The 23,515-nt window shown below is 42.3% G+C and overlaps 1 protein-coding gene across 2 annotated transcripts in view; it reads left to right on the forward strand.

Moving 5' to 3' along the window:
- The first annotated feature begins 564 nt into the window (after window positions 1–564).
- Window positions 565–23,515, forward strand: part of GAREM1 (GRB2 associated regulator of MAPK1 subtype 1) — an 84,739-nt gene continuing 61,788 nt past the window's right edge. The window contains exon 1 of one of the 2 annotated variants that reach the window (XM_077933070.1): window positions 565–965. Coding sequence is in view for 1 of the 2 variants with exons in the window: in XM_028737077.2 (XP_028592910.2) it covers window positions 888–1,008 (121 nt within the window). In the remaining variant the exon portion in view is untranslated. Of the gene's footprint in view, window positions 1,009–23,515 lie in introns of both variants that reach the window. The other variant, XM_028737077.2, reaches the window with a different exon arrangement.

A 23,515-nucleotide genomic window follows, 5' to 3' on the forward strand; every position in this document is an offset into this window, starting at 1 on the left:
TGACATTTTGTTTGCTCCTAATAATAGTATTTATCATTGGCGGCGGCAGCAGACAAAAAACGGGAGGGGCACAAAAGGGGGAAAGCCTATTTCTAGATAGTGGTTTGTGTGTGCCATATGTCGAGATCGCGAAAAGAAAAATAACAGTATATATACGTTAATCCAGCAAGGGAGAGGGGGGTGGGGGCGAGAGCTCCTTGTTGCCACCGCCCATGGTATTAACCCAACTGTAGGTTAATACCACGGACATATCGATCTGGCAGCAGCCCGCGTCACCTTCGCCATGTTTATTCTGAATCCCATTCTTTCCAACGGGGTTTACTTCCTCCGAGTAAGCGGCTTGGAGCTTCTGTTTTTCCACGCGTTTACTTGGTGCTTCCGCCGATTTCCTAACTCGGGCCGCCGCCGCAGCTTGCAGGGCGCCTAAGCGGCCGGACGGGGGAGCGAGAGCGACAGCGTTTGCGCCCGTCTCCTCCCGCGCCCGGCGCTGCTCTCTCTCTCTCCACGCCCCCAGGAGGGAGCGCCTGGGCTGCCCTTTTCCCGGGGAGTGGAGAAGAGGAGGGGCGCCCACTGCGCAGGCGTCGCTCGCACCTTGTTGATTAGTCAGTCCGTGCTGGGATGGCGTTTACTGGGTCAGCTGGAGCTGCAAGCAGAGGAGCCAGCGGGAAGAGCCGCCGCCGTCTGTGCAACCCACGCCGCCGCCGCCGCTGCTGCTGGGGGGCCGGCGGAGGAGCAGCAGCAGCAGCTGTCGAAGGCGACTCGCCTCGCTTTTAAGCCAAGCCCATCATGGCTTGGGGAGGCGGCGGCGGCGAGAGTCGAGGCTGAGGAGGGCGAAGCCGCCACCAGACGACCCCCGCCGCCGCCCGGACCCCCAGAAGGGCGGGAACATGGATGCGGGCCCCTCGCCGGGCTCCAGTCTGAAGGATGTGAAGTGGAGCGCCGTGTCTGTCCCGCTGGACCTGCTGGTGAGCACCTACCGCCTGCCTCAGGTCGTCAGGCTGGAAGGCGGTGAGTAGAAAGAGCGCAAAGGGCCGCGCGGAAAAGCGGCTCGCTTGGTAACTTGGCCGGACTCCGGCGGCTTGGGAGCGGGAGAAGCGGCGCCGGTGGTGGCGGTGCTTGTGCAGCCGGGCACTGGCTCTCCTCCTTCCCCAGCCACTTCGGAAAGAGTCGCCAGACTCTGCCTCTGCTCCACTTGAACGCCGGCCAAACTCCAGGCGCGAGTCCTTCTGGGGAGAAGAGCCCATTGGGGAGAGGGGGCACGTGACTAAAATATGAATGGGGCACGAAGGAGGCGAATGCCAGGGCTTTGATCTTAAGGAGCTGAAAGCGGCGCGGGGGCGATGTCGGGGCCCCGGGAGCTGGTGCGGTCGGCGCGCCGAATGGGGAGGAGAGGAGGGGGCAAGTGAGCTGCGTCGGAATGGCCCCTGGCTCGCCTCTTGCCCGCTGTTGCTCCCTGCGCGAATTGGGGCCCTTTTAATTTACCATATCTGAAAGTCGAGAGGCTTTCCCTTAGTCGCCCTGGCTGCGATCCCAAGAAATTCAGCTGGAAGTTAGGTCCCGTTGCAAATCACCTGGGCTGACTTGCGGCTGGGATATTAGAGCCCCTGAACACAATGCAAATTCAAGAGCTGCGTGCTTAAGAAACCCACTCAAGCAGATGGGCTCAGGTGTGTTATGTTGGCTTGTGGTCCAAAACGCAAAGTATAGGACTCTGCGTAATCTCAGGGCAAGAATTGTGCTCGCCCATAGTTTTATTGAGATGGCTATTGGCTCTCAGCTTCTCCTCTTACTGAGGGCAACATTAACATGAGTGGTACAGGGAAAGAAGAAATGGTTATAAATCTCCTCCCAAAGGGGCATAAACTAAGAATTGCTTCTATAGCTTGGTGCAGAAATCCAATTCCCTTCAAAGTATGGTTGATAGGCTCTTCTGTTGAAGGGCTATTCTGGCAAGCTGTGTTTAACTTTGAAAGGGTTAGTATGATGTGCTTATTTCCCCCCAGCTCCTTTATTATGGAGATCTGTTTGTCAAACAAACACATTATAGTAATTATAACCATTGCAATTACTTCTTCAGTCATCTGTGCTCTCTCAGCTAGCCAAAAGCTTTTTTTTTTTTTTTGGTAGCTTCAGATTGAAACTTATGTTTGATTTTGTTTTCCCCATCCCCCCCCACAGAATACCCATTTTCTTGTGTACCCATCTCCTGTGCCAACCATTGAATTAGATTTATTTACAATTGAATCCTTTGAAATATCTTTTTAAAAAGCCTTTTGCACAAATTGAACTTTCATGTTATGAAAAAAAATATTTCATATTAGAATGGCAAGATATGGAATTGCTAATCATTCTCTGTCTTGGAGAAGTGTGTTTGTATCCGCCTTGTTTACATATGCAGTGCAGGAGAGCAACAGCTATGATGCAATATTTATGCCTCTTTAAATATTGAATAGATAATGGTTCCAACCCTGCATCACCTATTCGCCCAGATCTATCAAGGTATTCCCAATTGATTAAGCTAGACATTCATTAAGCTAAAGACGGCACATTTCATATGGGCACCCTGCCTGAATTTTTCTTCAGTATTAAAACGAATAGCCAAGTTATATAACGTGTTAATAAAGGAGGGCATAGAAGGGTTGTTGACTGGTGCATTTCTATTATTAGGGGCCTGTCTACTGGGTTTCCATCCGCTTTTCCTCTCCTCTCAAATGTAGCAGTGCAAAAATAGTTGTTGGTGTTCCTCTCTTCCCCTTGCATTGGATGTAACTACTGTGTGATCGGCAAGCAGTTGGGAAGTGGATAACTGAGCTGGGAAGGTTTTCCACCGCAGCTTTTGAACTGTTATGCTGCTCTCCATAATTTTCTGCTATCTCCTTCTAATCATAACTTCTTCCTGGAATTCAACCCTTAATGTCATTATAACTTTAGGATTAAGGCTTTTTTCCTCACTGTATTACAGCTCTTGTGCAAGTCTCTCTTCTGAACGCCCTTTGCAATCCACCTAGTCTCCTGGTATTCACACATCTCCGTTTTCTATGATCACTGTCCGTTTGTGTCCAAGACTTTCTTCATGGCTCCAGGAACTGGAAGAAGCAGTACATGGCAGAGGCAGAGTTATGGGAATCTGTCCCCCTCTGCAAGTTGGAGGGTGACTCGTGTTGACTTCCCATGTAGTAAAGAACCCTGATTTTCTGGGAGTTTACAATGTTTGGGAGCCTCCATGAGGACATGAGGTTCCTTGCTTTGGACAGTTGTCTTCTAACCCATGAACAGCAATGTGGGGAGGCAAAAGTAGCACACTCACCCCACACCCTCCCCCGCGTGTTGCTCTTCCAAGTTCCTACTTGTCTGAAGAGGGGTTAAGTTTCCAATTGATTCCTAATTTTTTAAAATGTGAAACACGCTTTCATATTGTCCTTCTCACAATAGACTGCTGAAAACATCATTAAATAATATTGGCCCATTTGGCTAATGGGAAAAGTGAGATACTAAGAGGCTGACTTGATAAAATTCAAGATCTGCTCATTAGCAGCTGTTGTTTCCAAGAATTTAGAATTTCTTCACCTCTTTCACTCTGATAGAAATACATGGCCCGTATTTTCATTCTGAACGGTATCTATGTGAATCTTGATATATTGAGTGATGGCAGCACTGGACATGCTTCAGTCTTTGATCTTGAATATCTTTATAAGTTGTTAAATAGTCAGTTACTTCTGATGGTATACATAGGGGGGAAACCCCTCTGCATTTGCATATTCAATAAAGTACAAGTGCTTCCAATGGCAAATAATCCGGCTCCTTTGTGTGAGTGTCCTAAGGGCTATCTGCCTTTTGGTTTAGCATGGAGTTTTGGAGAACTTGAAAGCTTCTTCACTGCCTTGTGACATTTTTGTTGGATACAAATACTATCCAATTGTGGATTTTAGACTTTGTGTGTATGTGTATATCAACCTGACCCTGATTGTTATACTTCATCACTGAATAAATTAGGATAGCCAACATCATCACCATCAAACTTTGCATTTACAATAATTTTCCTAAGTGTTCAGTGTTATTAACAAGCATTACTTTAAGAATCCTTACATGCAAAGATATATTACAAGAACAAAATAAACAGTTTATTTTAAAAAATAGAATCCCTACAATATTCTTGTGCTAGTCATTACCCCACTTTTGTACAAAAGGAGTACCTGGTGGTTGTCCCATGAGTTCATAGTTTTGGGAAGAATTGAACTGGGATTCTCTGAGCCCACAGTTCATTTTCCTAGCCACTGTGCTCTGCCAGCAACAGTATATTCTAATCCTGCCTTCCGTGCTGGCTGGGATTGATAGGCGATGTGGTCCAAAACCTCTGGGAGGCACCAGGTTGGCAAAGGCTGCTCTAGATCACTTGGACTGTTCTGTGGGCTGTTACACATGTAGAATGTCCTTGGTTGGTCTGGTGCATGTTAACTTTGCATTGCTTCCAGAGCAGTATCTTTGTGAGGAGTTTTGCAGAAGACATTTCCTTCAGCATAAGCTTATTTTCACAACAAGGTTTTGCTTAAGGTTGTAGGACAAGGCTTTACTGTCAGTATCTTTTTGTGCAGAGCTATTAATAAGACTGAATGAATGAATATGAAAATAGCTCTAAATAGATGTGTGTGTGTGTGTGTGTGCGTGCTTTCCCTCTCTATGTTAATAATTAGCCTTGAATGTCTAAGGATATGGAGAGGGGGAGCAGACATGTGCCCAAATACATCCGGACTCGGAAACCCACAGCAAAGAAAACTACAGAATGCAGAACTTAAGTTGCATTTTACATTCTTGAAATAGAATTCATTTTACTTGTGCAGCATATTATTTCCACTGCAGTATCTTGGCTTTTTATTAACCATTGGTATTATTATTTTTATGTATGGACACTTTTGCTAGGAGCTCTCTGTATGTATTTTTGCCTGGGTGACTTTGGAAATTCAGAAAGTACGCAATTAAAATGCATGAGGGTATTGGGAAGCCATGTAAGAGTCATTCCTGCAAGGGAATGTTGTGGAAACAATAATGAATGGTAAACAAGCAAATTGCAGCAAGTTCCTTTGAAAGAATAGCAAGCAGACAAAATAGGGGCTGAGGAAGGAAAACATATCTGTGGATCTATTAAAAAATGATGTAGAAAGCTATGTACACTTACTTCGCAGCAGTGACTAATTACAGTAGAGAAAGAATTTTTCTCAATTTTTGTAGATTCATGCATTTTTTCACTCTAAAAGCAGTTTTCATGCTTTTTTCCTATATGTACACAAAAGTGCTGTAAAGGAATCTTGCATTGTTTAGCATGGCCCTGAATTTCTTTGTAGAAAGGAGCTCTTTTATTACAGTACACTGTTCCTTAGTTTCCTTGATGGCACTGTTTTGCCAGAAGAAAGTGATTCATTGGGAAAATAGATACACATGACATGCTGGTGTCTTGCATAAGAACTAGGGAGACATGCTGATGTTATTGGCTCCTTGAAAAGATATGATGGATGTGTAGAAAACAGTGTAGTATTATAAGAGTCCATTATTTTTCTGGCAAGGATGGTGCCAGATAGATTTTGAAAAGGAATAGGTCCCACCATACTTAGCAGTTTGGATAAAAGAGCTTTGGTTTTTTGGTTGACCAACACAGTCTGGGGCCTGTGAGCATGTTCTTGCCACGGGAGTAATTCCTATGGCACTTAAATGTGGAGTGAGGCTTTCATTCTCACATTAAGGTATTTTGCACAGACACACTTATTTGAGGCAACCACACTTATTTATGGCACTCGTTATGTGAAAACAAAATGTTGTAAAAAGCCTAACGCCCTTGCTACTAAGAGCCGTGAGGCTGAATGTGGCCCGTTGTGCTCAAGTGAGTTCTTTCTCCTCTTTCCACTCATCATGGTTATAACTGCCTGACAAACTACTTCCTCCTGCTTCAATGCAATCCTTTGGAGATTTAATTGCTACTGTAGGTCATTTTCCAATGCAGTAAAACTCATGTTAGCTCTTTGCCTAGTGATGTGATGTCTAAAGCTGCTTTTATTTTAAACAGCTAATTCATTTTTATTGATTAATATGGAATGGTTTCCCTCTTTCCTCTATCATAGCCTTGTACTAAGCCTTGTACTTCCTTTTCAATGTCTTTGAACCCTGAGATAATCACCAATTTTGGTATGCTTGAAACTGCTATAGTAAACTTTAAGAAGTCCTTTTCTTGTGCCAGTAAGATACTGCTTTTTTGTTAACCACCTTAGGATTGACGTATTTTTAAATGAAGAGCAGTATCGAAATGACTTAAAATAAGTGCTGGCCTTGGTAGCTCCCACAGGTTCCAACTACCATGTTTTTAAACAAATGGCTTTGGCTATGCATATATACATGCTATTGTTAAAATGAGAACCAGGGCAGGGGAGCTGGTGTATCACGGCGGGAGGAGTGGAAGGTGGCGATTAGGCAAATCATTGGAGAGATTTGATAGGTCTGAACTGGGCAGGAGGCTGTGTAATGAGGCCATAATACTGACATGGAAGAAGGCACGTTTTTCTGTTTTGTTTTTTGAGGAGGTGGATTGGGGTCATTCCAAGCAACTTGTAATTGCCAAGTTGATGAAGAATAACTGTAGGCTGTGAAGTCCTATACTAGTTTCATTAAGAGAAAGCTAACTTCACTAAGAGAAAGCTAACTTCATGTGCCATGGGGAATATCTAATACACCATTCACAATTATGTGTACAGAGTCCTGTATGTTGGGTACATGTTATGTGTGCTGTCCACTGACGGGTTGTAAGAAGAAACATACAGCTCAGTCTGTTGACAGTTTGGAATACTGTACTGTTGCTGCTGTTTCCCAAAATATCCATTTCTGAAAGCATTTTGACCTGGTATGGTCTGCTGTCTTTCCCTGGCATATGGTACTTCCTTGGGGGGGGGGGGATCTCATTTCTGTATACGCAAGTGAGCTGAGCCCCTGTTGCCTATACCCAGCTTGCAACAGTTGCTTGCAGCTTTGCAAAAGTATAAAACTTCATTGGGGTGTAAATATGAATTGTTGGTTTGGTTAGGTGATGGTGCTTGTTTTAGTGAATGATTTTTTCATTAGTTTTTAGCCTTATAACAAGCTGCCACGAGAACCCCTGTTATAGCACTGGCCCAAAATAAAAGAAATATGTTTAAGTACATATAAACATAACTGACAATAGCACCATTCTGGTATGAGTCACACACATATATTTTAGTTCGGTTTTGACGGTTCCCTTTGAGTTCTTGTGAAGTTCATTTTCAGGAATGAAAAGAGCCTTGGAGGAAAGTGCTTTTCCCTTATTGGCAGTATAAGTGTGCATTGTTCAAGGCTGCTCTGAGAGAGAGAGAACTATGTTGCACTTGAGGAGTAGAAAGGCTATTACAAGAGGATGTTGTAAGGCAGGCAGCTATGACTTGTGACCTCTGGTTAAACTGATCTTTTTAATAACTGCAATGGGAGATGACTGCTGTTTAGAGAGAGAGACCAGTTATTATTGTGTTGTAAAGTCTTATTCGTCCACATACAAGAAGTTCAGGCCACATTCCAAAGGTGTTATTTAGCATGTTATAAGGGGACAATATGCCCAGGGCCAAACTACATGTGGCGTCAAATCCATGATTTGATGTCATGCATCTCTCTGGAACAGAACACTACTATAAATAGCCATTGATAAAGACCGTGGGGAGAACCTTTCGACCCTTTCCTCACAGGCCACGGTCCCATCACCCCCTTCCCAAAGCTCCCATTAGCTTGAGTGCCTTTTGAAGATTTCTCTCTGCAGTAGTTCCCACTGTTTCAGAGGCCTTCCTCTCTGATTTGTTCCTTAATTATTTTCTTGCTTTTTTTCTTGTCTTACAGTCTGTAAGCCCACAGTCAGGGCCCGTCTTTAGATGATGGTGATGGTGATTCTATAGCATCTGGTTGAGTTGCATGATTTATACACTGAGCAATATTTTATACAGCTTAATATTGCTTAATTAATATTTTCTGTAAGTTGCCTTGAGTTACTTTTGTGAAAAGAGTGATTAATAAAAATAACAAATAATAATAAACATAGCTTTTGTAAATAATAATAATAATAATAATAATAATAATAATAATAATAAATAATTTATTATTTGTACCCCGCCCATCTGGCTGGGTTTCCCCAGCCACTCTGGGTGGCTTCCATAGAAAGCAAAAATACACTAAAATATCACACATTAAAAACTTCCCTGAACAGGGCTGCCTTAAGATGTCTTATGAATGTCAGGTAGTTGTTTATCGCTTTGACATCTGATGGGAGGGCGTTCCACAGGGTGGGCACCACTACCGAGATGGCCCTCTGCCTGGTTCCCTGTAGCTTTGCTTCTTGCAATGAGGGAACCGCCAGAAGGCCCTCTGCGCTGGACCTCAGCGTCCGGGCAGAACGATGGGAGTGGAGACGCTCCTTCAGGTATACGGGGCCGAGGCCGTTTAGGGCTTTAAAGGTCAACACCAGCACTTTGAATTGTGCTCGGAAACATACTGGGAGCCAATGTAGATCTTTCAAGACCGGTGTTATGTGGTCTCGGCGGCCGCCCCCAGTCACCAGTCTAGCTGCTGCATTCTGGATTAGTTGTAGTTTCCGAGTCACCTTCAAAGGTAGCCCCACGTAGAGCGCACGTAGAGCCCCACATAGAGTTTTCTTTGTATTGTACAATTGAATAGAGAAGAGGAGGAGCCTCCACTTGTTCAGTACCTTATTGCTCTCAGTGCCAGACTGTTCCCTGCAGTTTAGTCTTAGGTCTTATGCTGCAATCCTATGCAAACATATCTGAGAGTGAGTCCCACTGAACCCAGTACTTGCAAAGTAGATGTGTATAGACGGTTAGGCTGAGAATAAATTTGCCTCAATGTGTTTTGACAGACAATCGGATATGGGCAAAGGATGTGACTATAGCTTTCAGTGTGACGGCATTGCTTTATGTTCGATCGTGTGCAATCCAATATGCTGTATTGTGTTAACTTCCTGCTTTGGTAATAGATAAATTCGTGGGAAGCAATACAATATGGGATCCTGCCATACGTAATATGAAGGTGGTATGATTGTGAATTCAGTCCTTCTCCCAAGTTAAAGCCTCTCTATTTTCTTTACCCTTCTTGATGCATACTAAACATTTCCAAAATATATTAAGCAACTTCCCACAATGAATTGTTAATGGCCTAGTTTGCATGTAATGTCAAACCATAGTTAATATTTAACTGTGGTCTAGCACCAGGGTGCAATGTGTTAGTGCAGGCTGCTGCAAGTCTCCCCTTTGCTTCTCCCCTACTCTTTGCTGGAAGCAACAAATTGAAAGGGCAGGTCAACACAAGAAATTTAAAGCACATCCAACATACATTTAAAGCATATGACACACACCCCTTGAGAACATCAGGAACTGTAATTTGTTAAGGGTGCTGGGAAATGTAGCTCTGTAAGGGGTAAACTATAGTTCCCAATGTTCTTTGGAGGAGGTCATGTGCTTTAAATGTGTGTTGGGTGTGCTTTGAATTTATGGTGTAGAACAGTCATGTGTATCGAGTGTGTTTTAAACATTAAGTGTGCATCTGTGCATCTCCCCTAAACGTTTGTGTATCAGGGCAAATGGTGGGCATGTGAGAACTGAGAACACACCCTAAAAACCAATTTATTTATTTAAATTGATCTTATATCCTGCTCTTCCTCCCCAAAGGATTCCTGCTCCCCCACTGAAACTGTTTAGAACTTCCATAAAAAATCTTGTGCTAATATTTTACATCAATTTAATGCAGCGAGAAATCTGTGTTAATATTATCCTGCCTCTGCAACAGTCATATAGCAGCCTTTCTGTAATATGCCAAAGCAACACGTCAGGTTAATAGCATCCCCTAATGGAAATAATTGTCAATGAGCTCTAAACCATTTCCCAGCACATATACTCTAGTCAGGAAAGCCTAAATGAGTAAGTGGCGGAGCTGGACTGTAGTTGGCCAGTAGGGAAATCCTTATAGAGTAGGCAGGTCAAAAGGCTCAATTAAAATTCTCAGGAGGATGTGTCTGCAGATAGTACTAGAACTTTGGTCTGAATCCTTTGTTAACCTGGGTGGGGTCTCAGTCTGATAAGGGGAACCAGGATACCTGGCAATAATTGGATTTCTCCAACATTTCACCTTAATCTTAACCAGTAGGATTCAGGCTGATCATAAAAAGAGCCCTGTGGAATCAGACGAAAGGCCTCAGCTAGTCCAGAATTTTGCCTCCCACGGTGACTAAGCAGATGTCAAGAGAGTTTCACAAGCAGGAAGACAAAAGGAACATAGGAATCTGCTTTGTACCAAGTCACGCCATTGGTCATCTAGCTTGGCTTTGTCTACAATACATGAACTGGCGTCAATTGTCCAGGGGTTCAGACAAGGAACATTCCCAGCCCTGCCTGCCAAGGATTGAACCCAGGATCTTCTGTGCACAAAGGAAATGCTCTGCCGCTGACCTGTGACTCTTCGCCAAAGAGCTCTCTCCCACTGTTGTTTTCACTAGATCTAGCATCCTAGAGGTAGTACGACAACCATCACAAGCAGTCACATTTAATAGCCTTTTCCTCCAGAATTTGTATAGTCCCCTTTTAACTCTTCCTAAGTTGGGCACTGAAAAGTAGTAGAAGAGCAGTTAAAAACTGACCTTGAGCGAAACTCAGCAGACTTTAGGTTAAGCAAAGGTTTTTTTTTTGTGGTGTGCGTGGTCGAACCACATATTTCATTTGTTACATTTCTGTCCCACCTGTCCTGGGAGTTCAAGACAGAGTACATGGTCCCTTCTCATGTTATCCTCCCAACATCATGGTGAAGTAGGTTAGGCTGAGAGCTGGTGACTGGACCAAGATCCCTTTTGAGCTTCATGACCGAGTTGGATTTGAACCAGAGTCTCCCCAGTTCTAATCCGACACTCCTATCCTTGCATCTTGTATCATGCCACCCTACACAATATATCCTCTGTGTGGGAGCCATTGCTACCACCTGTTGAATAAAAGAGTGCTTGTGAACTCAGCTAACCCCCCATTTGCAGAGGGCTGGGGGGAGGCACTTTTCAACGGTTTGCTCATTGTCAGGGATAGGATCATATTGATGCTAAAGACTGTCCTAAAGTTGGTTTATTCCTGAGTACCTCCCATCTTGAATGAGGTATCCTAGAAGTCTAAAGCTGCAGACAAAAAGATTCAGGGACTGGAATGCCCTTGCTACAAAGAGAGACTAAAGCATTTGGAGCCAAGGGCATAGCCAGGATTTTTGTTGGGGGGGCGCAGAACCTCAGTATTTTTATTTACTTTTGTTGATTTGGGGGGGGCAGCTGCCCCCCTGGCTACACCCATCCTTGGAGCTTTTTACTTTTTAGCAGGTAAGAAAAAGCCAGGTAAGAGGGGTGGGGTAGATATTTCTAAAATCGAGCATGGTGTGGGATGAAAAAAATTTCTCCATCTCCCATGTTACTAGAATTCTATGTTACCCAATTAAACTGGTATAGCTTCAGACAAGAAAAATTGCTGCTACGTGCAGCAGATAACTTGTGGATTTCTCAGCCACAAGGGGTGGTGACAGCTGCACAGTTGGATGGCTTTCAAAGGAGGATTGGACAAATTCATAGAAAACAGGCCTGTTAGATAATATAGCTTACTGCAGGGGTCACCAACCTTTTTGGACCCATGGGCACATTTGGATTTTGAGTGAGTGCGATGAGAGCCATCCACTCTAATAACTTCTCTCCCAGATCAGCATGTGTGTGTACACACACACACACAGACAGACAGACAGACACACACACACCCCTTGCTTTTCTAAGGGATCTGGGTGAAAGTTGGATCCAGTAGAATCCAGAAAGCACATAGAGCTGCAAGAGGAAGGGGGAAAGAGTGCCACTCCTATAGCTTCCTCCTTCAGTTTTATGTGCTTTGCATTGCAAGGGGTTGAATTAAATGGCCCTTGGAGTCCGTTCCAACCCTACAAGGCTATGATCCTATGATATTTTGCAATGAGGGGGGGAGTTTACCATCTGTATCACTTTATGGCTAGACAGCATCAAAAAAAGCAGAGACATCACCTTACCAACAAAGGTCTGTATAGTTAAAGCCATGGTTTTCCCAGTAGTGATGCATGGAAGTGAGAGTTGGACCATAAAGAAGGCTGATCGCCGAAGAATTGATGCTTTTGAATTAATGGTGCTGGAGAAGACTCTTGAGAGTCCCATGGACTGCAAGAAGATCAAACTTATCCATTCTGAAGGAAATCAGCCCTGAGTGCTCACTGGAAGGACAGATCCTGAAGCTGAGGCTCCAATACTTTGGTCACCTCATGAGAAGAGAAGACTCCCTGGAAAAGACTCTGATGTTGAGAAAGACGGAGGGCACAAGGAGAAGGGGACGATAGAGGATGAGATGGTTGGACAGTGTTCTCGAAGTTACCAGCATGAGTTTAACCAAACTGTGGGAGTCAGTGGAAGACAGGAGTGCCTGGCGTGCTCTGGTCCATGGGGTCACAAAGAGTCAGACACGACTAAACGGCTAAACAACAACAACAACAACAACAATCACTTTATGGCCAAGAGAGCCATGAATAGAGAGATTTCAGGGGCTCTGTGAGTGCCAGATAGAATCCTCAAGGAGACCACTATGCTCACACATGCCACATTGCCAGCCTCTGGCTTAACAGAACCACATATTTAAAAGGTGTGTGTTGTTTTTTGCTGGACATAGTATAATTACGGGTAAATAAGTTACTACAGATGAAAAAAATATTTTTTCTTGTCAAAGCACTGTCTTCTAATTAAATGTGTTAAAATCTGTTGCTTTGCTCAGTGTGTGAAATTTCAGGAACAGGTATACTATGTGAAATAACTGTCAACCAAATGGTATTTAACCCGCCCCCTTGATTTAACACATGTTCAGTTAACAGCAATTGGCGTAAAGCTGATCAGTAGCAAAGAGGAAGTAAATCTAATCTGTCATTTAAAAATATAGCAGCTTTTTCATACCCCTTAGTTGAAATATGGCATTATTCAATGTAACTTTTATGCTGGTTTACATCTGTCTTTGAACCTTCTCTGAACTTCTGTTCAAGAGGTCAGTTCTTCCTAAAATGCAAAATAAGAACAGAAAATGCTGTCCAACTCCTGCCTCCCTCCTCCCTTCTGTTTGCCTGGCCTCTAGCCAAATCAAATTATCCCTCTGTCAGGCTCTCCAAATTAGTTCAGCATTCACATGGAGGGAAATTTTTCAATACATTTGGTAATTAATTGTATTGGACCATTTACCCATTGCACAAACAGACTGCAAAAACTTGAAAAATAGGATATGTGTTGTGATTTAAAAAGCCAAACCAAGCCAAGTTCTGTATGACTTGCAGTTAGAGAACTTTGGCTCAAAAGACAGCAAATATATTCAAAGTTTCCTTCTAATGTAGGTCCACCTAAATGGGGAGTTTGGGTCTGCTGCTAGCCAACCTGCCTCTTCATAACTGGGAGGGGGGGAAGCATTTCAGAAGGTAAATCAGCTGCATTAGAGAGAGAGAAATTACTTTCTACTGGGGAACATAATCCTCTGCTTCCAGAACTGAATTGTGAGAACTGTGTGTTCATCTTCAGGGCTGGTTCAAGGTTTCCATACCGCTGAGTGTCTCCCTCTCCACATCCTCTGAGCACCAGGAAGCCTGAGCTCTAATATGTCATCCTTTCACCCTTTTGCTCTCAGAGCAAACTGATGAGTTGATGGGACTTCTCCACACAAAGTAGAGGGAAAGAGGATGTGGGAGCAATGAGAGAAGTTGTAGCATCGTAGGGAAAGACAAAGGAGAGTGGCAGCTGTCCAACCCATGCTACCTAGTGTTGCCAAGCTTCTGTGTGGGCGCTCATTTGCAGAAGCCATGGGGAATTCACTGATTCCTATGAATTACTGTCACATGAAAACATCCAATTAATTGGAGAGAAAAGCATAAAGTCGTTTGGTATTCAGCGCATTTTCACTGGAAGAAAGCTGACCAGTGTTTCAGTATTAGGGCTCCTGCGCCTTGAGTGCAGGAGCTGTGAACCTTCAGCCCTCCAGATGTTTGACTACAACTCCCATCATCCCCGACCACTGGCCATGCTGGCTAGAGTTGATGGGAGATGGGGTTGGCATCTGAAGAGCTACAGGTTACTTTCTTCTCCAACCCATGGCAACCCATGGGTTGATTTCTCTTTTTTGTGACAGCCTGCACACTTTATCTAAAAAAAAACTAGCTCTTCTTAGACAAAACGTTTCCTTCCTCTGTTCCACCTTTCCTATTGTGTGCCATGACTTTATTTTACAAAAAAAGAATGCTCCATACATTGCAAAATGTATGGTTTGCCTTGGCACTTATTTAGATCTGAATCACTGCAAGTCTTGTTATTACCAGGGCCTTGTAGCATGACAGAGTTATTGTTATGCTTACCAGCAAGAAGAGCCTCTTAAAGGGCTAGCTGGTTTATGAGTCAGTATTCATGGTCCTAGTTCCCCTCTGGAAGAATCAGTTGGTTGGAAAAGCCTTATACAAGCTAATAGTCCCGCAAGGGGAGAATAGAACTTAAAAACATCCAGCAGCTCTTTAGCTAGCAATACTAAAGTCTTGTGAATATATTCATAAAGGCCACCCACCCACATTCATTTCTAGGTTCTCCAGCCTTTGGAACTGCATACTTTATTCTTAGCTGTAATTCCTGCATTACAGGGGATTGGACTAGATGACCAAACCAAAGTACAAAAAATCTTAGGAGATGTTTCTTTCATCTTTCTACTGACTAGGGGGAGAAAAGCTTTGAAGGAAGTTTCTTACTATTGAAGGAGGTATAACAATAGTAGCCATGCATTGTAAATAAAACAAAACATTTGTGAAGTTCTATTGATCAGAAAATTAACATTGTTTGGTTCTTGGATTAAAAAAAGAAGGCTGTTTTAATTTGCACATGTGCTTCAGCTGTTAGCAAAAGGCTTCAGTTCCTTTTTGTGTCTGAAGCACAGTAGGTGTCAGGATTGTAAGCAAAAAATGAATGTTTATATTAAAAAGGCTCTTGTGACATCTAACAAACAGAGTATAAATGGTGATATACTACTGTGCTGCTACAATACAGGAATTATTTCAGCACCGTAGTAGTAAATTTTGCCAGTGGAGTGTAAAGACATCTAGCTGGCTGGCTGCCATCTCAAATAAAAGTGGGAAGGGAAAAAAAGGGTCACTTTTGTCTTGTTCAAGTCAGCAGAGTTATTTGCAGTATGCAACACAGACCCCCTTTAAATGTCATCTTAGTTGCCATTGTAGAATTCAGTTACATTGCTCAATAGTACTAAAAAAGAACAAAGAATATACATTTGCTTTGGCCGAATGTATTGTGCTCCTCTGCTTCTCTCTGAATGTCAAATTGTGAAACAGGATCACCGCTAATATACTGTAAGAATGTAAAACTGTGTACGTTCATAGTCCCCCTCAAATACTGTTGAGTGGCCCTCATACCAAGAAAGCTCATCTTGATACAGAACTTTCTCCTCAGGGTGGCTGAAAGGGACAAAGCGTTTGGCATTGACAGCTGCTTTTCCCCACAGTTAAATTTTATTCATTCCTCTTGCTGCTCTATTGAGGTTAAAGTCAATTCAACTAATGGACAGCCTTCAAAATTATTATAGAATGCCAGTGATCTCCTCATTTCTTAATTGACATGAAGTTCCCAGTCCCTGAGCTTGGAGGGACAATTCACAGTATGCGTAACTTGCTGTGACACTGTGATATGTTTTTGAAACGTAGTACATAAGTACACAGTCTGTTAATTTTGAGGCTTCAGATATTGTTGACCAAAGATGGTCAAAGTGCACAATAACTGTCTCCTGCTTCTCTAGTGTTATCCTGTTATCCCAAGTGTCCAGGACGAATAACAGTATCAAAGAATCATAGGCAATCCCAGCAAAAGAAGTCCGGTTGAATGTTATAGTGACATAATCACACTCCTGAAACCACAAGTATCGTTTCTAGGGTTTGAAAAAAGTTTTAAGCAAAAGGTGCTTACAAATTCAACCATGCACCAAAAAGCATGGAACTTTTAGGTTCAGACATCCATCTTCACTTCCATACCATGTAAACAATAAACTTATTGTGCTGCCTTAAAGCTAGACTCCAAGCTCTTACTGTGTGGCCTCATTTACATGTGTTGAAGAGATGCATGAGTACATGACAAACATATGTACATTGAGGAGAAACACACAGTTATGCACATTTCATAGGGCAAATTATACTTGCATTACACTTAATATGGGGGAAATAGTAATCAGACAGCAGATCAAAGTTTATAAACAATTGCAAATAGCAAAAAAATGGATTAATGTGCAGGCTGTTACAGAAATAAAAAGTTGATTATACAGGCAGTATTTAAGCTAGCTTGGCAACTCTTTGGTAATGGCTAAGGGGTAGTAAAATTATAATTCCAAATATGGAGAGGAAAAGGCAACAAAAATCAGACAGGCATGCATAGAACTGAATTCGTTTAAGAGGAAAGAGGGGATACAAATGTTTGTTGCTGAAAGGCAGCTTAGGTAGCTGTCAGAGCTAGAGAAAATGGAGCGTGGATGTTGTCTGTTCAAAGGCAGGAGGAGTGGAAAGAAGTTCTTTATTATAGGCACTTATCACAGTCACCATTTTTGTGGGCATTTTTAAAATAAAAAAATCAGCTTTTGCTAGGCTTATATCACATACTGCAGCCTATTTCTGTGAGTGAATGAGTCACTTGTTTTCTTACTTTTGTAAGTAAAACTACTTTTTATGGTGGGGGGAAATGCGCTTAATGTCACTCTATATTTGGCACCTTTCAAATAAATTGGCTCTAGTTCTGCCTGGCTCACTGTAATTAGAAAACACTTTGCAGCCATGATCCAGAAATTTTAGGTGCTGCAAGCTTTTTCTTATATCTGCCAAACTCATCTTCTCCCACAGCGACTCTTGGTTTCACTGTGTTGGAGTCTAAGCTGGAAGTTCTTCTAGGTATTGGAAATGGTTTGACTTCCGGTGGTGCGCGTCTCCGGTGCGAGAAGGGATTCAGCCGGGTGCACGAACCCAGTCCAGCAAACAGGGGGAAAAGGGGGTGCTATAGGGCGAGAGCACCCCAGAAACACGTCCGGAGGGTGTCCGGAGGTACAGGGAGCCAGCAGAGACCAGACGCAATCCGCTCCGTTGTCAGGTAACCTTTTTAAGGTGAGGAGAACAGCGGCGCGGGATAGCAGGTCCTGGGCAGCCATTTCCTCCCCTGAAAGCGGACAGCCCAACCCTCGTCGGAGATTAGCGCCCCGCTCCCAAAAATAAAACCCCGGGTACGAACTTAAAGGGAAGGATTAACAACTTCAAACTTTGAAAACTTTGAAAACCAAAAACCTGGGGAAAGAAAGAGTGAGCAACAAGGGGTTCTGCCGTTGCCAGGGATTGGTGAGCACGCAGAGAGACTGCAGGGCAGATTTGAGTGTACGGAGTTGCCGCCAGTGATTACTTCGTTTCCCTGAAGGATAACTATACTAAAATAACTGAACCTCGATAAAAAGAGGTGCCTAAACAGGGAACAGAACAAGAAGTTATTAAATTAAAACCATCTGTAAAGTGAAAGGGACGCCGGAATACGTCGCACACAGGGCGCCACGCCCAGTGGAGAACGGGAGAGAAACGCCAGCGACGCCATTAAGAGAACGGACTAAGATTAAATCGCAATTCCGGCAATACGGGTTAACCTGATCTGAGAGCTCAGCGGGTGCGTACCTGTCTGTTTCCAGGATTTATAGTGACGAGCAGGACGTCTCTGCCTCCTTTAAATTCTAAAGACTGTTAAGTGTTTGGGGAATAATTTGTCATTCTGCACCACCGGACTCTTTAACTTTGTGTGTGGTGAGGTTGTCTCCAGAACGAAACAGTGACTGAGAGAGCCACCTAGTGGACAGAGGGTCTATTGCGACTACTGTATTTGGAATTTTCCTATTACCAGTTTGATTTACTTCGCCTTCTTTTTCACACTTAAAGTTTGGTACCCTCGTGGACCCCCCTCTCCCTCCCTCCTTTGTCCTTTGCCCTCTGTCCCTCCCCTCAAGGCAGAGTGGAGTGGGGTCTTCCAGACGGTGAGACCCTGTATCCACTATTAGCGGAACAAACCCCCCCTGCTGCAACCTTCCTTACTTTCTTCTAAGAAATCATTGTGCTGACCCACGGCGTCGTAAGTGTGGGTATAAAACGCTCAAAACCTTCGACCTCTGATTTTGAGACTTCAGGATATTTACCTAAGACTGCAGGACGTTTATGGACACTCTCAAGGAAGTAACAAGGGGTTAAGAAATAAGTTGGCTCAGACATAACTCAGAGACCTCTAAAAGCAAGCCGGCCTTAGCGCAACTGAAAGACTGCAAAAGAACTTGAAGGCCGGGATAAAATAAGGCAAACAGGAATATACTGAAGTGCTGCAATTGTATCGGTGACCATATTGATTGTTGTATCAAGTATCGCAGATTGTTTAAAATTAAGAATGTCAAACACTGGGAAAAGACCCGAAGGGGGAACACCAGTGGAAAGAAAAGGGTCAAAGCAAGAAGGAGATTTTAGAGCTGAGATATTGAGGATGTTTGCGGAGATAAAAGAGAGTGAGAAAAATGTAGAACGTAAATTAGAACAATTAGACCATAGAATTGGGGAGGTAGATAAGAAGCTAGATGAAACAGTTAATGAATTGAAGATCCAAATGAAAGAGGTGTTTAGGAGGACACAGGCAGTAGAGGAAGGTTTGAAAAAGACAAGAGTAGAACTAAAGGATGTAAGACGTGAGGAAGAAAGAATCAAAGCTGATATTCTAGACTTGAGTAAGAGTCAAGAGGATATGAAAGACTGGATTGCCCTAAATGAACTAAGACAGAGGGAGGCTAACCTTAGATTAAGAGGCATACCTGAAGATCAGAGAGAAAACATAAAAGAAAAACTAATAACAGAATTAGCCCTCTGGCTGGAGATACCAACAGAGGAGGTAGATAAGGCAATACAATCGGCCTTTAGGCTAAAAGCCAAGCCTCCAAGGAACAAAAAACTTATAGAAGATTGTTTAATTATATTTAAAAACAGGGAAATAAGGAATAGGATCCTCTATAAGAATAGAGAGAAAAGATTTAACGTTGGAGGAAACAACATAATTATTTTCAAAGATATACCAGTCAGGTTGCTAAAACGTAGGGACTCCTACAAAGAATTGGTACAGATACTTAGAAGAAACAATATTGAATTCAAGTGGGAGTTTCCGGAAGGTATCTCCTTCACATACAGGTGCAAGAGACAAAAAGTGACAAATCCAAGTGAAATAGAAAAATTTCTTAGGAAATACAAAGAACTAAGACCGCAAAAAGAGAGGGGCAGGGGAGAGGAGGTGGAATCTGGGGAAGCTTCGGGGGGGACGGGGAGTGGGGGGGGGAGGAGGGGGAGGAGGGAGGGACCGAGGAGGAAGTTCCAAAAGTTTGAAAGGTGACAACAGGCGCTACTCATTTTTTGTTTTTCTTTTTTCTTCTTTTTCACTGAAGTAAATTATAATGATGTTAAAGGTGTACAGTTGGAATGTTAATGGGATGAATGATAAGGGAAAAAGGAACCGAATTGAGCATATTTTGAAGAAGGAAAGTCTGGACGTCATTTGCCTCCAAGAGACACACATAGCGAGGAAACATAAAAGGATTTTGATCAACCAAAGATTAGGGAATGAATTCACATCCTCAGATCGGACTAAAAAAAGGGGGGTGGTCATTTATATAAATAAACAAATTGAAGCGAAACACCTTTTTAAGGATGAAGAAGGAAGGATTTTAGCAGTACAAATACAATGGCAGGGAGAAAAGATAATAATAGTGGGTATATATGCGCCCAATGAGAATAAGTCAGAATTCTATGGGAGGTTGGAAGCAAAACTATTGGAGTACGCTGACCAGAAAATTATACTATTAGGAGATATGAATGGAGTAGTGTCGTTAGAATCGGACAGATTGAGGGATTCAAAAGGCAAAGAAGGGAAGTTACCTAGAACCTTTTTCTCTCTGGTACAAAACTGTAGTCTAGTAGATATCTGGAGATTTAAACATCCCCTAGAAAAGCAATATACCTTCCATTCAGAACCTAATGATTCATCATCGAGACTAGATCAGATGTGGATTTCAAAAGAACTTGTCCCACGATCTGTACGGGTGGAGATCCAGGTTAGAACAATCTCAGATCATAATCCAATTAAAATGGAATTGAGAGGGCAGGAGAGTAGATTAAATAGATGGAGACTGAAGGAATACCTGCTGGATGACCAAGAAGTAGTAGAAAAAGCTCAAATTAGACTAAAAGAGTACTTCGAAGATAATTTAGGTAGCAATATAAAACCAAGGGTGGTATGGGACGCAGGCAAGGCGGTGATGCGGGGATTTTTCATCCAACAGAGCGCAATTAAAAATAAAAAAAGAGAAAAAGGGAAAAAAGAAATTATACAACAACTAGCAGAAAATGAACAGAAATTAACTCAAAATCCAAAAAATAAGAAAGTAAAAGAGAACATAAAAATTCTACAATCCCAATATACAATGCTGATAAACAGAGAGATAGAATGGAAAATCAAAAGATTGAGACAGAGAAATTTTGAATATGCTAACAAAACTGGGAAATTACTAGCTTGGCAACTGAAGAAAAGAAAGGAACAGAATATCATAAATAGGATAGTGGTGGAAGGAGAAGAGATAAATAAACCTAAAGAAATAAGAAGAGCCTTCTTGGATTTCTATGGAGACCTCTTTAGGAACACAGAAAAGAGTAAGACAAGAAAAATAGAGAGATATCTAACATCTAAGAATATCAATAAGATCCCCGCAGAGGATAAAGAAAAATTGAATGCCCCAATTAAGACGGAGGAAATAAAAGCAATCATTTCAGACCTAAAAAATGGAAAAGCTCCAGGCCCAGATGGGTTCACCAGCAGATATTACAAAGAGTTGGAATCGGTTTTGCTGAATCCACTACAGGAAGTAATGAACAAAATTCTAAAGGAAAGAGAAATACCAGAGTCGTGGAAGGAGGCACTGATCACATTAATCCCAAAGCAAGATTCAGATCTAGAACAAATTAAAAACTACAGGCCGATTTCCTTATTAAACGTAGACTACAAGATTTTTACGGGAGTCCTGGCAAGGAGACTCAAAGTCATTCTTGTAAAAAACATTCATAGAGACCAAGCTGGCTTCTTGCCGGACAGGCAGATTAAAGATAATATAAGAAATATTATAAACATCATAGAATATCTAACAGAAAGATGCGATAAACAAGGTATACTGTTATTTGTAGACGCTGAGAAAGCGTTTGATAACGTAAATTGGGAATTCCTGTTGAAGCACATGGACTACATGGAAGTAGGTACGGAATTTTTTAATGGGATAAAAGCTATTTATACGGAACAAAAAGCAAGACTGATAATAAATGGGGTGGAAACAGAAGAAATAACAGTTTCCAAAGGAACAAGACAGGGATGCCCACTGTCTCCACTGGTATTTATAATGATACTAGAGGTCCTGCTAAATTCTATCAGAGACAACAAAGAAATTAAAGGAATCAGGGTCGGCCAGCATGAACATAAAACTAAAGCTTTTGCAGACGATCTGGTTGTAACAATGGAAGACCCATTGGGCTCATTAAAAGAGGTACTCAGAGAATTTGAACAATTTGGGGAAGTTGCGGGCTTTAAGTTAAACAAAAGGAAAACAAAAATACTAGTTAAGAACATGCAGGTAGATAAGATCGAGGAATTACAGAAAGAAACAGGAATAGAAGTGACAAAGAAGGTGAAATATTTAGGGGTATGGGTAACGCCAAAAAACATAGATCTCTTCAAAAACAATTATGAACCAGTATGGAAAGGAGTTAAGAAAGATATAGAAGTGTGGGGCCGGCTCAAATTATCCTTTTGGGGAAGGATAGATACAATCAAAATGTCAGTGCTACCAAGAATCTTATTTCTCTTCCAAAACATCCCAATTATAAAAGGTACAAAGATATTTAGAACCTGGCATAGAGAGATCTCTAAATTTATCTGGCAGGGGAAGAAGCCGAGAGTTAAGTTTAAACTACTGACAGACACGAAAGAAAGGGGAGGCTTCGCCCTGCCCGACCTGAAACTCTACTATGAGGCATCGTGCCTATGCTGGGTCAGAACTTGGATAAAATTGGAAGACAGGGAAGTGTTAGACTTGGAGGGGCATGACAACCGCTTCGGATGGCATGCCTATCTATGGCATGGGCGAAAGAAGGGGCATAAGGGATTTGAAAATCATATATTTAGGGGTCCTCTGATGGAGGTATGGGAAAGATATAAGGATATGCTAGAACCTAAAACACCCCAATGGCTATCCCCATTAGAGGTTATGGCTGTCAAAAAGACTAATATGAGGGAGAAATGGGCAACTTATGAACATCTGTTAATGAAGGAGGAAGGGAAGTGGAAGATGAGGCCATATGATCAGGTCAAATCCCAAGTATATGATTGGCTACACTACCACCAGATAAACGACATGTTTAGAAAAGACGTCAAAGACAAAGGATATGCCGAAAAAATTCCAGATTCCAAACTGAGATTCTGGGGGATAACATAAAAATCTTATCTAAAATGTACAAGCAATTACTGGACTGGAACTTAGTTGACGAGGAGGTCAAGGCGGTAATGACGCACTGGGCCAGAGATTTTGGCCGGAATATTTACTTTGAAGAGTGGGAAAAACTCTGGAAACGACATCTTAAATTTACAGCTTGTGTGTTACTTAAAGAGAATTTAATGAAAATGTTTTACCGTTGGTATTTGACCCCGGTCAAATTAGCTAAAATGTATGGATCCTGTAACAAATGTTGGAAATGCAAGGACAGGGAGGGGACTTTTTACCACATGTGGTGGGAATGCCAAAAGATCAAAGGGTTCTGGGAGAGTGTATATAATGAAATGAAGAAAATGCTAAGATACACTTTTGTTAAAAAACCCGAGGCGTTCCTACTAGGTCTGGTAGGAACAGAGATAAAGAAAAAGGATTACAAACTGTTTCAATACGCTACAACGGCAGCAAGGGTCCTGATAGCTAAAAATTGGAAACAAGAGAGTTTACCAACAATGGAGGAATGGAGATCCAAATTGTTAGAATATGTGGAGATGGACAGGATGACAGGCAAAATTAGATATATAAAAGATCAGAGGTTTATCAAAAGTTGGGAAAGTCTTACGAAATATCTGGAAAACTTAACGGATGAAGAGATAACACTGGTGGGTTATAAAGATGCTCTGTAAAAAGTAAGGGTAATGCCAAAGGAAAACAGATGAATGTGAACAACATGTGGCATTACAAACAAGGAAATGCGGATGTATTATTTAATGTTACTCTGGAAAATTCGTGGAATGACAGAAGGAAGTCCTATCTTTTATTTTTTGTGAACAATATGAATATTG

This window comes from Podarcis muralis, chromosome 8 (genome assembly GCF_964188315.1).
Source record: "Podarcis muralis chromosome 8, rPodMur119.hap1.1, whole genome shotgun sequence".
In the NCBI taxonomy this organism is placed as follows: Eukaryota; Metazoa; Chordata; class Lepidosauria; order Squamata; family Lacertidae; genus Podarcis; species Podarcis muralis.